The sequence below is a fragment of the Parasteatoda tepidariorum genome, chromosome 2, assembly GCF_043381705.1.
Source record: "Parasteatoda tepidariorum isolate YZ-2023 chromosome 2, CAS_Ptep_4.0, whole genome shotgun sequence".
NCBI classification, from domain to species: Eukaryota; Metazoa; Arthropoda; class Arachnida; order Araneae; family Theridiidae; genus Parasteatoda; species Parasteatoda tepidariorum.
This window is the reverse complement of record NC_092205.1, coordinates 93,248,066-93,262,806: the sequence shown is the minus strand read 5'-3', so window position 1 is coordinate 93,262,806 and position 14,741 is coordinate 93,248,066. Positions and strand designations below refer to the sequence as shown.

The following is a 14,741-nucleotide window of genomic DNA, read 5'->3' as shown; positions in this document are numbered from 1 at the left end:
ATGAGTTTTTCGGCAAAAGCTCCTGTTAGCGGAAAGTTTTCCTTGTCTCATTAGATAAAACTTTATTACAAAGTAAGCACATGGGCAGCTGAAAGTTCAACAGCGATTGAACGAATACAGACTTCAAGTACGTGGCACGGTATTGTAATAACACAATGGCAGCAAAATACAAACGATGAAGGAAAATCAACTATTTCTCCAAATTAATAAATAATTTATAGTAAAGTACTAATTCCCGCACATACCTGGCTAAATAAATAATGAGATCGAATCGAAACTGGAGAAGAAACTGTAAAGAAGGTATCGAAAATCATCATAAGAAACACGGGTCAAATCAAACATTCATACCGAAAGCTCATGCACTTCGATTTCCGCTAAATGGCTTGAATGAGTCAGAGCCAGTCGCGAAATAGCTTGAATAAATCAGAGACAAAAACTACTGACTAATGCGCTGCGCTGGGTTGGTTCGGAGAATAGGTGCCGTGTAAGTTCGTTTTATTGGTGGTACAAAAGGTGCATCGGTTAATCTTAATTTATTTTATTAACTTAATCTTTTTTGAATTATTAATTTTATTTATTAAATAAATTTAATTTAATAATTTTTTTTGTAAGTTTTAAAATTAAATTTGATTGACAAAACATGCTCATCGCCTCCCTACCGCCCAAAACATACCCAAAGCCCCCCTACAGCCCAAAGCAAGTTCACCGCCTCTCAGCATACTCCCAACGCCCCCGTTGAGAAACAATGATTTAGACAAACAAGTTTATGTTCGCAATAAATTCTAAAATTAGACTTAAGGTTGGTCAAGATATGGCTAGAAAAACTGTGTCATTACTGCATATCAGAATATTGGCACGGGCATTCGTCAATGTGGTTCACAGTTTGCACCATGTTGCTTATGTATGTGGTGGTTATTTTGAAAACGTTGCTCTTGTAGTTTTAATTGGTTACCTGCCCTACCTGTTTTCAAACCTAAACAGCGCTAACTGTTTCCGAGTAAATTATAATAAAATATTTTGTTATCTAAGCAAAGCGCAGCAGCAAACCCTAAATTTTGATCTTTTTCCAACAATTGCTTTTTTAAAACGTTGGAACACCCTGTACATATTTATGTTTCATAAAATTAGACTTCATAGTCTGAGAGAATGTGTCACAAAACGGTCGTCTTGTAGATGGTTGACAGTGTAAAGCTAAGCGCAGATGGCGCCAGAGGTTAAAATTCGTCGTTAAACTTCCGGGTTACTACTTCCAATTGATTTTTACACCTAAGCTTGAAAAACGCACCATCCAATTTTATTGTAGTGTTTTCAATATAACGCGTTCTTTCAATCGAACTTTCAACACAACAAATGAATTCGGAAGACTCCGTAAGCTTGCTGTGATGCTCCCCAAAAAATAACAAATGGCGCTATTTTACACAAATATAGACCAATAAGAGAACACTCAAAACATGACTAACCTTACTCTTTATTTATGCTATGATATTAATATTGTTAAGTTTGTTTTAGGTTCACGACCTGTTGGAAATTATTAAAAAAACTCTTATAAAGGATAAAATTACGCGTAAATTTAAATAAAAATCGCAATAATAGAACTTTCCAGAATATTAAGCCTGTTCACACATCGCCTCGTAAGCATAACATAAGCGGAGGGATACACCGGAAGTCTTCTGAATCTCTTCCGGTTTGAGGAAGCTTGTTATTGTATACATTCAGTCAACCATCCATTCGTAATTAAGTATTTAGACACACTAACTAAAGATAGATCAACACGTGAATTAAGTAGCAAAAGCAAGTGACCGATTGTGTCGCTAGGAAATAAAACAAATATCTTTGTTTGTAAATCAAGTAAAATAGAATGATAAATAGATGAAAGTATACAATAAATTTTGTATCTTTAAATTAAACCGACGTGGCCGAAACTCTTAATTTATTAAATGTGTAGATTTAAATACAGAACCATACTAATATTATTCCAAACTTGCGCACCTTCAGCATTATTTGCTTACGAAATATAATTCTTTTATACTTCTTAATTACATCTATCAATTAATTAAGACGCGTCAAATTATTTTTTCATGTATAGTAAACGGGGTATTCCGTAAATATTGCGATAAATTTCAAGAGAAGGTCGGATTAAGAATTGCAAGGGATACCATTACCGAAACTGTAATCTTGCACCGCAAGGGGTGCTTTCCTATTTTGAACTGTACCTACGTGTGCCTTTGGAAAGGTACTTTTATTTATCTAAATGTTCTTAATTTCAGGTTAATTTATGTTTTGCAATTATTATTGTTGACAATTGCATTCAGATAGACGCAAAAATAGCTGTTTTATCGTAATTTAATGATTTGGCGAGCTTGCCAAATCATCAAATTGCGATTAAAAATCTAATACTGCATCAATTTAAATGCTATTTCCAACAGCAATCTCTTTTAGAAAGCAAAAAATTAACGCAAAGTTAATATATTTTGGATAAATAAAAGTACACGTTCAAAGGCATAACGTGGAAACATTTTATAATAGGGAAGTGCCCCCAAACTAAAATATATTTCGAATATATAAATCACATCAAATTACTATCGGCATTTCGAAAAATAATTCAAATAAACTTTTGACTAATTTTTTTCTCAAGGCTTTAGCTATTCATGTGAATCCTTTATACATTATGCTACCTGTAACTGTTGTTTGTTCATACGCCTTCATGCTACCGGTTGCAACAGCACCCAATGCCATTGCTTATCAGAGTGGTAACATGAACACAATCGATATGGTAAGTTCTTTTTTTTCCCCATTATTTCCTTAAGGTTTCTAAAATAGTATGAAAAATTTGTAGAAAAATTATTTATAATTAAATATTATGCCCTGGCAGATTACTAGAGCCGCTAATTTGAAAATAACGCAAGTCGTATCAAAGGTGTGATGTCATTTTATAATATAACTAGTTAACGGAAAAATGGACTCGTACACAGTTGTAGCATTGCTCAATGGACTATTGGAGATGGTCTGAGAAACATCATCGATTACGATCCGAAGACATGCCATCACAATTTCGATCCTCTGCAGAGGGGATGGCACCCCCACTTCGAAAATTCTGGTATTTTACGGTAATATGGTTTAACCGAGAACAGACATCGAGAACCCTCGGTCTCTACGCAGGCACTCATGGCTCAATGACCTCTGCCGTGATGCTTGATTTCTGTGATAGCCGTGCCTTTGTGATCCTATTGTGATCAGTTCAATGCGGGATTTTGCAAAGTGGCGATTGGATTATTTTTCTTTGGTGAAGCCTTTTTTTCGGACAGATATTTACGCGAACCAGAAACACTTGCAATCTATGAGTTTAAATGGAAAGAAAAAACTATTGCGATCGTGTATACAAGCTACCAAAGCACTAAAGACTATTTTTATGTATTAACTATTGCAAGAAAATACTTTTTTTATTAAAGAAAAACACAGACGCATTGGCAATTCTTAGAAAGAACATCCAGAAAACTATTTATATGTCTGCGTGTATAGACAATTTTCACGGGCCAGCAGAACTTAACGTAGCAAGCGAGATGATGTACGAAACGGACAACGTAAAACCGAAGTACCACTAAATGTGCAATAGGGGTTTTGTCTCATGTAAATACATAGGTAACAGTTATCAGAATATTTTTTTTAATGTCTTTATCAATAGAAAGCTTCTTTTGTAACTTATAGCCTCTCATTCGAATGTAAAGTTTTACGGTATAAAACTTCTCGCCGGATGTAAATATTAGAACTTGATCTAGGTGGGCTGATTAACCCCTTAACGATCGGTTAATTTTCAAGAAAACGGTCGTAAAAGTGTCTATTTCGCCAAATACATGCATTTGATTAATGCTGAATCGAATTTTCATGTTCTAGGAGTCAAATATAATGGCTTGAGGGGCTGACCTCGAATATGCTAATTACTTAGTGCAGACGATATTATAAGTTACGAAATCGGATATTATTTGAGACAATCAATTCTTGCCTTTCACGCCTTGCCAGTGGACATCTTAAATGTCGTACTTTTTCTCAGGGTATAAAATCCTACCCTCTTTGCCCAAAATGCCACCAGGTTTCAGCTGAACATATTTCAAGCTGCTTGAGACTTCTTCGGGATGGAATTTACACTTCTACTCTCCTTGTTTCCGACTTTTTACTCGTCAACAGACTTATGGATCTGGTCTGATGCCGTCAGACCTTCGGAGATAAGTAACAACAACGAAATCAGACACAAAAGCGCACTTTCTCTCGGAATAAACATACCTAATTTTTCGATGGAGATAAGGATTTCTGACCCTCTAAATATAGGGGGTGGCAACAATCCCCATGGTTTGGTCAAGAGAGCGATCCAAAGTTTGGACCCCTTATAGTGTCATTTTTACTTTTTGCGCATTTCATCATATCTCGAGAACTTCTTAAACGAATTTTTAAAAAAAATTTGCACGCAAAAATAGAATTTGTTTATTAAAAGATAATTCTATGCAAAAAAATAACTTTAAGTAAATATTTATTATTTTATATAATAACGGTCAAAACATTTTTGAATTGTATGACATGCGATTTCTTACATCATTTTAAAGAATGTAACTTTTCATTGCAAAATACAAAGTTTGAGCAAAATCGGTGCAAGAGTTCATGAGAAATTGAATTTTAAATGTGCCTTCTTTTAAATTTGATTTCTGTAGAACTTTTCGATCGATTTCGTACAAATTTTGCCATGTTAAGTTACATTCCTTAAAATAAAAAATTATATCTTACGATTCAATTTTTTCAACTATGATTAAATAATATAATAAGTTTTTACTAAGTTATATTATGCATGGAATAATCTTTGTATAAACGAATTTTATAATTATGAGATTACAAAAATTTCCAACAATTCTTCAATTTGCTTAAAAAGTTCATGAAATATGGCGAAATATACAAAAAGTATAATTAACAAAAAGGGGTCTAAACTTTGAAACACACTCCTGACCAAACTATTGGGACCATATTTCCCAGATTGCAGCTCAGATTGTCAAAAATCCGAATTCATCCCCCAAAAAAGTATGTTTATTCAGAGAGAGTACGTTTTTGTGTCTGATTTCGTTAACTAAAATATCGGCTGCACTGAATTAGTAAATTTGAGATTACCCTCTCGAACCAGTAAGTTTTAGAACATTAAGATCAGATCATTAGATCAAAAGTTATTCAGAATGGTCCGTTTACTTATTTTTTCTTTTGCGCACTGCACATCAACTCGGACGAGTGATGTGCCGTTCAAAAGGAAAATCAACGCAAGCGACAAAAAATTCGAGATTGAAATTTTTATATATTTGGCATACCTGTACGATTAACTACATATTTCCAAAAAGACTTTTTTTAAAAAATGAATTTTGCTTTATCAGTTTTCTGAAGTTCCATAGCATTAGCAATAGAAAGAAATGAGTTACCAAGCTAATTTTCTCGGAATCTCTCGAGAAACACTTGCGTTGTTTTTTTTTAATTGCACGACAGTGAGCCGTGGTGGCCTTGGATAGAGCACTTGCTTTCCAATGAGGTGAACTGAGTTCGAATCCCAGCAATGGCAGGTTGATTCGAATTCTGCACCGACAACAGTGCTGACGTAAAATATCCCCAGTGGTAGACGGATTATGGGTTAGAGTCCCCTTGTCAGGCTAACCGTGGGAGGTTTTCCTCTCCGTGTAACGCAAATGCGGGTTAGTTCGACCAAGAAGTCTTCCACGAAGGCAAATTTCTCCCAATACTTGATCCAGGAGTTCCTTCGCCTTCTGGATTGAGTTCAAAATTTCCAGGCTAAGGAGTTGAACATTGATAGCTGTAAACTGAAAATTCGGTCGGCTGTGCAACGACAGTAAAAATGGAGAGAAGTGTAAAATAATTAAGCATTTCGGTTTTCTGGCAAAGCCTCGGTGTACCCGTTCATGAAGAAGAAATCTTCAGTCCCTGACAGATATTTATTCATTATCCATCTCTTTTGCCGTTGAATGTGTAAGGGGAAAAATCTATCAGTAGTTACCTTTCCTACGTCACAAAACAACCAACTCATCGTAGCACTCGAATTGGCTGGACATAACTGGGGTATGATTTGGTATTCTTATTTCAATTGAGGGCAATAATCACCGATTAGTTATGATTCAAGTACCTCTCCTGCTGATTAACTATACTTTACTTATGATTGGAATTATTATATTGTAGGTAAAACCTGGATTTGTCATGAATATAGTTTGCTGCAGTATTCAGATGTTCATGTTGAACACACTAGGCGTTGCCTTATTTGATTTGAACACTTTTCCTAGCTGGGCTGTTGATGGCGACGTACTCTCTGTAAAAAATGAAACATTTAACAGTACGTTCAGCTAATGAAATGAGTACTGATGTTCAAGTTATGTATATAATAAAAAATCTGAAAACTTGGTATCAGTTTCAAACTTAAAGGCACGAGAAAAAAAAAAAAAAGGAAATGAGTGTGGCAGAATAATTCATCTTATATAAATTATTTTTGTACGAATGGTTTTCGAGGAATGAATTTTCAAAAATGATCACATTCAAGTTCTAGTTCTACTATAAAAAGAATGAAACATTATTAATTTATCATCATTCCATAATTGTTCTTTTAAACATGGTATAGTATATAGTAATTTTCTACAACAGTTCTTTTCTTGTCATAATTGAGTCCAAAATGATATTAGGCTGATTATACCTCGGAATGGACGTAAATAGTTTTTAACCCTTGATTTTCACTTGCAATTGTAGCATAGCACTAAATATCTTATGAAATAGGATGATTGTTTGATGGACAAGAATTCCAGGACGCACCCGGACAATCTTTTATGAAAAGTCTGAGAAAATCTGCAACATGAGAGAATTAAGAAGCTAGAATTCTTAAATTACCTCTGAAACAAGATCACACTACCATCAATATTCGGATAATAAAAAAAATTAATTTTTCAAGTTCTAAAAAATAATTTATTGAAGAGAGCTAATCATTGCAACAACAAATTAGACTACACAAAAAATTGACGATGGCTGTCCAAGTTCACAAATTTAAGATAAAATATTAGTCTATGTTTGAATTGACACCTTAAATATTTTTCAATTATTCAGTCAGGAAATTGTCTCACCTCGTACTAAAGTTCAAAAATATGACAGATCTTCTTTCGCTGGTTTTGCACAGTTGAATTATGAAGAGCAGCTAAGTTAGATCTCCTAAACTAGTCTGTTTCCTAACATTGAAACGATGTTTGGAGAATAAGTTTTATACTTTTTCGCAAAGAAGGTTTATTACAAACAAAAGCATAAATTAAACATTCAGAAGTGTGTGCAATCACCGGACAACTGAATCAAAATAACTTGATCACTCATAGATAGATGTTAAAAATGAGATTAGATCGTTTGAGTACGAAGATGATAACCAAGTTTTGATTGTGAATGTTTTTAAATAAATCGATCGTTCTCACGTGTATAACAAAACAAGGTTCTTGTCCACCTACTCTTTTAATTGACAGATAATTTCTCATCACAACCTTTAAAGAGATGAGGTTTAAGATTTACAATGCGGGAGGTGTAGGTGTGTAAGGATAAAATAAGACATATTGACAATAGCACCTCCAACCAAAATGAGAGGTGCTATTGTCAATATCTGTCCCTTAGCAAATCAGCGGCAGTTTTCTTCATGAATGAGAGGAGTTTCGGAAATAGAGTATCTTAACTTACAGCGTTAATCTCGTTTATTTGAAGAGCTTAGTGGAAGAAAGAGGTGACATTTTTAAAAAATTAAGGTTCTTAATTTTGCTTTATTAGTATAACATTAATTTATACTGTTAAATATTAATTCTGAAATTACTCAGTGGATAGAGGAGTGACACTTGCTATAAAAGCAAAGAGTTCAAAGTTACTCTGGAGAAATTGGTAAAGGTAACAGCAGCTTTCATACATTCAGAAGTAAAGTTAATTCGATTACGAACCAATAATTAAAAAAGATAAATCGGTAATAATCAATAAGAAATCATGCACAAGATATGTCACAATAAGTTAAAACAATTCCATTGTTTTAATTATTATTTGTTGCTCTTTCTGATGACTTTAACGCTGTTGGCAGTTCATCCTAGCAAAATAAAGATTAATAATATTCAGTATTATTTAGCATAATGATATTGCTCAAGAGCAACACTCTTGATAGGGAAAAATTACCATAATCAATAACTTTCTTTGGCCTTAAACCGTTCGATGGGCCATAAAAAAAAAACCTATTTCCACAGTACCTATAATAGGTATAGTGGTACCTCTATATTAGTATACATTGTACACATCAAAAAAACAAACAATAACGTATTAGTAATACCTATCACGAAAAATATTGAACTATTTTTAAACTGTTAATCAATTATCTTTCAGATGTGTGCACAAGCTTAAAATATTATGTGTTCAATCCAAAATATTAAGCGCATCATATATATGAAACAAATCTAATGGCAACTTTTCCATAAAATTCAGCATGGCTCAGCAAAGACAGATTAAGTCTGCATATGAACGAATGGCAGATAGTTAAACTTTATTTTGCTCCCTGTAAACAGAACATTGTTGAAGCAAATTATATTTTGGTTAAGACAGATCAAAGCTCAATTAGCATCGGGCTAACCAATTCGTGGAAAGAGGCTATACGTTCATTTTGTACAAATAAGGATTAGTTTTGCTAAAAATAAATTCTTCTGGTAGGTCAATGTGAACTGATTTTTTTGAGTAGGTGTTCCTTCTCTTCTAGATTCAAGGGAAAGATATTAAAAATGAAAAAAGTAGCATATTCACTAGAGTGGATTGGCTGTTCAATGCAGAAAATGGACAACGAGAGCCGCACAAATAATCATGATAGAAAAATACCCAAAATAGTTTTATAGATTAAAAAAAGTCATTTTGCATAGACTGTTTATTTTTAAGAAAAAAAAATTTACAATAATTTGCTTTTCAACAGCAATAGATATTTTTTTTAAATTAAAATTAATAAAAACGCTTTTCTTTAGTCCTTTCCTTTAGATGCAACGAATACCTTTTCCATACCTTTAGATGCAACGAAATGACGTAATTTTGAACACAATCAGTACTATTTAAAAGAATTATTTCTCATATTAATAATTACCGATTACTCGCATATTAAAATAATATATGCCCGTAAAACATCTACCTTGCGAATGCTGAGCTCAAGCTGCCTCCGAAACACTTTAGAACATTTTTCGGACTAACAAGGCTAGAAAAAAACTCGATGAATGTTTGTCTCGAATTGAGGTTGCTCAAATTTCAGTTTGCGAATATAAACCTAAGTAATTGTATATGTTTGGTTTTCAAAGAGACTTCGTTAAAAAACTAATTTCCCATGAAAACAAGTAAATGCAACAAACAAAAATTATAAAAAATGTTCCTTTATAAAAGAGTAATGGGTAAAATAAATAAATCCCCAAAAACACTAATGAGTGATGTCTTCCTAAATATACTAAAAGCATCAAGATTAAGCAGAACAACAAAAACGAAGAATGCATTAAGTTAAAAGAGCAATGTCTCAAATTTACTAAAATGTCCCTTACCCGTTTCTTCCATTAAACACTTCATTTATTCTTGTAATGTCAATTTAAAGGGAGAAAATAAAATTTCACTTCTTTTTCTTATGCAAAACAGATATTAATCAAAAATTAACCCACTTACAATTTACGTAATCATTTGGAAAGATCGTATGATATAGTAGAAAAATGTTGTCTGAAACAAGAATTTTGGAAAAACTAAGCACTTAAAATCATTATATCCAAACTATAAGACCTTCATAGCTGCCAACATGGACAGGAAAAAAAACCAGTTGATTTTACAAAATATAAATTTTATGATAATTGTTGCATAATGTACTAAATATTTTACACATAGGAAATTTTATAGACATCAAAATAGAGAAACGGCAATCATTTCTGGTCATGATAGGCATAAATATGCTTGAAATGTTGGAAATAATGTTTATTCATAATTTTGAATAGTAATAGGCATTTAATAAGATATAATTAAGATTTTTTTAATAATAATTTGAAAAGGGCGTTCTGAATAAAAATAAACTTAACATTTTAGAACAAAGCTGATTTCTATAAATGAGACTAGCTTCATTATATATTAGCAATACTCATTTAGATATTTAAGCAGGCAATAATCTGTTCAAAAATTCTATTTCAAAAGTGATTTTTTTCAATTTCAGGGAATTTTCCAAAATGTACAAAAACCATGAGAATTTTTATTAAACCAATAGACCAAGAGAAACTGGTTTTACAATTGTCAGCTATGGACCTTATATATATATCTTTAAAATTCTTAAACTAAAATTTTATATTTAACAATAAATGTTGCTACCACTGAATAAAAAATTTTTAAAAAAATAATAAATAACTGTCCTCAATGTCCAAAGGAAGTCTACTACACGAGACAATTGAGAGATTAGGATAATCAATTGAATGAAACATAAACAAATAAAAATAATTGAATGATAGTCAAAAAATTTTCTTGACCTAACCAAGTAACACAAATTCAGTAAAAAATGTTCAATTTATTTACAATCATCATATATGTCTCCTTTAATGCATCATCAAAAGATTAACAAATGTACAGACATGATAATCATCAATTCATTTACAAAACTAAACATTAGGCTTTAAATATTTCACAATTTTTTTTTCTTCATCTTTTCATTGTGAAAGCAGTCTTATTTTTTTATCAGCAACAACTGAGCAAAAGTAATAGGAGCAGTCAATATCTGGTAAGAATTGAGCAAATCATTAAGAAACAAATTCAAGAATCACGTTAATGTAGATTTCATACAATGTCAAGTAAAAGAGGAAAAAATTTCTAAAATAGCGCAATGACTTAAAAAAAGTAAAACAAAGAAAAAGGATACACTAGAGGAAAATAAATACAACTGACAAAAGAAAAATAATAAAATGCAATTGAGAAAGCTAATATATACAATATACTCATTGTAAAATGAATTATTGACTCATGACTTGGAACTGAAACAATAGTTTGTGATAACTAATAACAATAGTTTAGGATGTTTGAGTTTTGAACCCACTTTTTTCATTGACATAAATATTTAAAGATATTGATTCATAATATTAAACCAATCAAATGGCATTTTTAATATTATAATTAAAGTTAGTATATTATTACTAAACATTAATTTTAACCAAATTTGAAAAAAGTATTATTTGTAAAAGATAGGCATTTAAAACATTAAAATCCTAAAAATTATGCAAAAATATTCCAGATGAAGTACAAATCAATTTAAAATTGATTCTAACAAGATTTTAAAAACTTGAACAAAATTTTAGACAAAGAATAAATATTTTCGTAAATTAAGATTTGGGATTGACGGTGTAGAAATAGGGGGAAAAAATTATTATTTTAAATGGTTTGAGACTATAAGGTTTTTCTGAGATGTTTTGATTTTCTTATTGATCCCAAGGTACAACTTTAGAGTACTCATTAAGCGATTGACTAAGTGAAATGTGAGTAAATGTTTTAGATTTAGCCTAGAAAGGAAATACCCAAAGGGTAGGAGTATATATATATATCAATTATTGTACATTTCAGATCGTTCATTACAATCAAAATGTTCAACTTCATTATGTATATCTGTTATATTGTGCTTTTCAGGAATTATAACTTTGAAAGATTTATTCCAATTGTAAACTCTAAAATGTTACCAAAATAAACTGAAGCTTGCACAAGGTCTGCAAATGGTGCAGTTTTATCTTCAGTTCCGAACCCTTCTTTTAAGCCTATTATGTAAAACTATTTAAGATAAATAAATACTAATTATGATGATTGTATCAATTATCTTTAAAAAACTTAATAAAAATATTCCAATTAAATAATTACATTTGCCAAATCACAAACAATATCCATTTTGCAACTGAAAATATGATTAATAATCAAAACTAAGAATTAAGCATAACTAAAAGTTCATTATAAAAAGAAAGGGGGAAACACACAAACATAAAATAGTGAAAGGTCAATATCATTAACTCTTTAAAACAATTAAAAGATTCCATTTCAACTTTGAATACGGTCATCATCATGCAAAAAAAAAAAGTATGGACACTCTCATAGCTGAAAGCAAAGGTTAATGTACTTTTAAAAAACATTAAAACTATTTAAATGATACTCACAGAACTATTAAAATAAAAAGAGATTTATTTTTCCTTGAATTTAGTCTAGTTTTAAAATATAAAACAGAAAATACAGTAAAGGTGACTTAAATGTGGAAAAAATATTAGTATTACACAGTTAAGTAATTTTTATATAATCACAACCACTTGCACTTTTTTTAATGGAAATAAGCAATACATTAATTGAATATTTACCATTTTTTCAGACAAAAAGATATTGATAGCAGCTAAAAGAATTTTTAATAAGATTTTGAGTAATAAAATATAATTTTAATTTTATAGTATTCTGTGTAATAACAAGATAATAAACACTTTTAAAAAATAGCATGTTTGTTTTTCTAAAATTCATATAATAGATTTAATTCATTGGTTTCATTACATAAGATCACTTTAAATTAATTTATAAAAATCTGTGTCACATGCATAAGTCATTTCTTTAATAAAAAAATAGCTGCTTCATTAAAAAATAGCTTAAATTAAGAAATTTGAAGAAAAAAAATCACCTCTAAAAAGAAAAAAATACAAACTTCGAAAATATGTCAGTGCATTTAAGAGATATAATTTAGCATTTCTAGACACAAATTTATTTTAAATTAGATTTAAAAAATTTATGTGCCCCTTTTTTATTAAATAGCTACTTAATAGGGCCACACACAAAAAAAAATCATTAAAAATAATTAAATTACAAAATTCAAGAAAAACTCTGACTAAAACAAATTATTTAAAACCCATTAAAATATAATTTGCCAACTTGAATCAGTTTTATTTCAATACTGTTGATATGGTTTCAGTTATTTCCTTTTTACACAATAAAACATTTGATAAAAAATATGTGCTTCATGTAAATGTTATTTAAAAAATTTTACAACCTCAATAAAATAAAAGCAAATTTCTTAAGAGATTCAAGAAGTCATTTCATACAAACGAAACATGAAATTTCAAACTTAATTAGACCTCATTAAATTTTCACACATACAAATACATTCAGTTTAAACAACACAAACAGAATAAAAGAACATTCCTAAAATTTAAAAATTATTCAAAGTTTCAGGTTCTTCATCATTACTTGTTATTTTTCAGGCAAAAAGTCTATACATGTAAATATCACATTTCAAAAATAAAACTTCACGTGCAGCAGCAGTAAAGGCACATACTCTACAAGCTGTAACGAGAAAATGTTTACCCAGAGGTAAACATTCAATTTTTAATTGTTTCTAAATGTTTATCCTAAAGTGCCAACACACCATGTTCTGCTTTTTCTTATAACAAAATTCTATTATCAAAAAGGCAAAGATTTATTTAAGGTTTGCTTCATTCTATTTCAAATTTAATTAAAACTAATAACAGCAACTGAATTAAAAATAATGGTTTACAAATATAATTGATATGTGACCATTGTAAGAAGAAATATTCATATTTTCAATTAACGTTCTTAAATTTAAAATTTTATAAAAGCAATAATAAGAGAAAAATATTAAGTTTTTACTTTTCCTTAATTTAAATTTTTTTTAAATTTAAATTAATTTATTTGAGTAATATGAACAATATTTTGAATATTCCTAAGATTATTAGAAAAACAATTATTTCAATTAAATTAATAAAATATTTTTTTAAGGCTTCAGAATTTCATTTCCATTGAATGCACTTTTATAGGGTAATTAAGTATAACATAGTGTTAGTTTTTAACTTTATAATATCGATTCAGATTAAAATACAATAACAACTGTTAAAAATACATACATTCTGTATTTAGTCAATTTTAAAAACGGACATGGTAGTCAGAAGAAAAAAAATTCCACGTCCAGTAATTTGTATTAAAAATATTGGCTGCATTCTCTAAAAAAGAAACAGGTATGAACACTGAATAATGTTTAAAAAAAGAATGCAGATATTCAAGAATGAAATTTTGTGCTGGCATGATATGGCATTTAAGGTGCACTTGTGTTCTGCATAAGGAATGTACCATCTGTTTTTCAAACCTGTTTTTCTTTGCTCTTTTTTTTTAAGAAAAAAAACTTGGAATTTGACTTTTACATGTGAACTGAAGCTGCAGTATATCTTGCCTCACCACTTCTAAAGCGCCACTGAGTAGGACGGTACTGGAAAGAAGAGGAAAAAAAGAATACTTAATAAAGTAGTCCAAAAAAATAAAAAACCAAAAAAAAAAAAAAAAAAAAAAAAAACAATAANAACTCTCACAAAAAAAAAAAAAAAAATAACACTGTATTGCTAAACTGCATAAGTAACCAGGTATAGTAATGCATGGAAATAATTAAAGTGCTTTACAATTTTATTCATTTCTGAGTAGTTGATAAGAAAAATAAATAACAGAAAAGGCAAAAATATGCAAAAAAGTTCAAATATAAAACTATTATAATTCGAAAAGGCATCATTATCTGGCTGAAGGCCGGTTTCATCTATGGGCGTCAGCGGGAAGTTATTGCATCGCGGACGCCAACAAAATAGTTTTGTTAGCTCAGCATGAACAGCCTGTCCAACGAAGACATCTCGCATTGCGCACGCGTTAATAAC

The 14,741-nt window shown here is 30.4% G+C and overlaps 2 protein-coding genes across 3 annotated transcripts in view; one reads left to right on the top strand and one right to left on the bottom strand.

Annotated features, from left to right (window-relative positions):
- The window catches only part of LOC107455442 (Na(+)/citrate cotransporter), a 53,407-nt gene extending 46,974 nt beyond the window's left edge, over nt 1-6,433 (top strand). The window contains exons 12-13 of the mRNA XM_043049711.2: nt 2,636-2,773; nt 6,214-6,433. Coding sequence (XP_042905645.1) covers nt 2,636-2,773; nt 6,214-6,378 — 303 coding nt within the window. The 3' untranslated portion in view covers nt 6,379-6,433. The remainder of the gene's footprint in view (nt 1-2,635; nt 2,774-6,213) is intronic.
- A 4,135-nt stretch (nt 6,434-10,568) lies between these two features.
- Nucleotides 10,569-14,741, bottom strand: part of LOC107455444 (plexin domain-containing protein 1) — a 58,556-nt gene continuing 54,383 nt past the window's right edge. For both annotated transcript variants that reach the window (XM_016073010.4, XM_016073011.3), the window contains one exon: nt 10,569-14,308. In XM_016073010.4, coding sequence (XP_015928496.1) covers nt 14,240-14,308 — 69 coding nt within the window. In that variant the 3' untranslated portion in view covers nt 10,569-14,239. The remainder of the gene's footprint in view (nt 14,309-14,741) is intronic.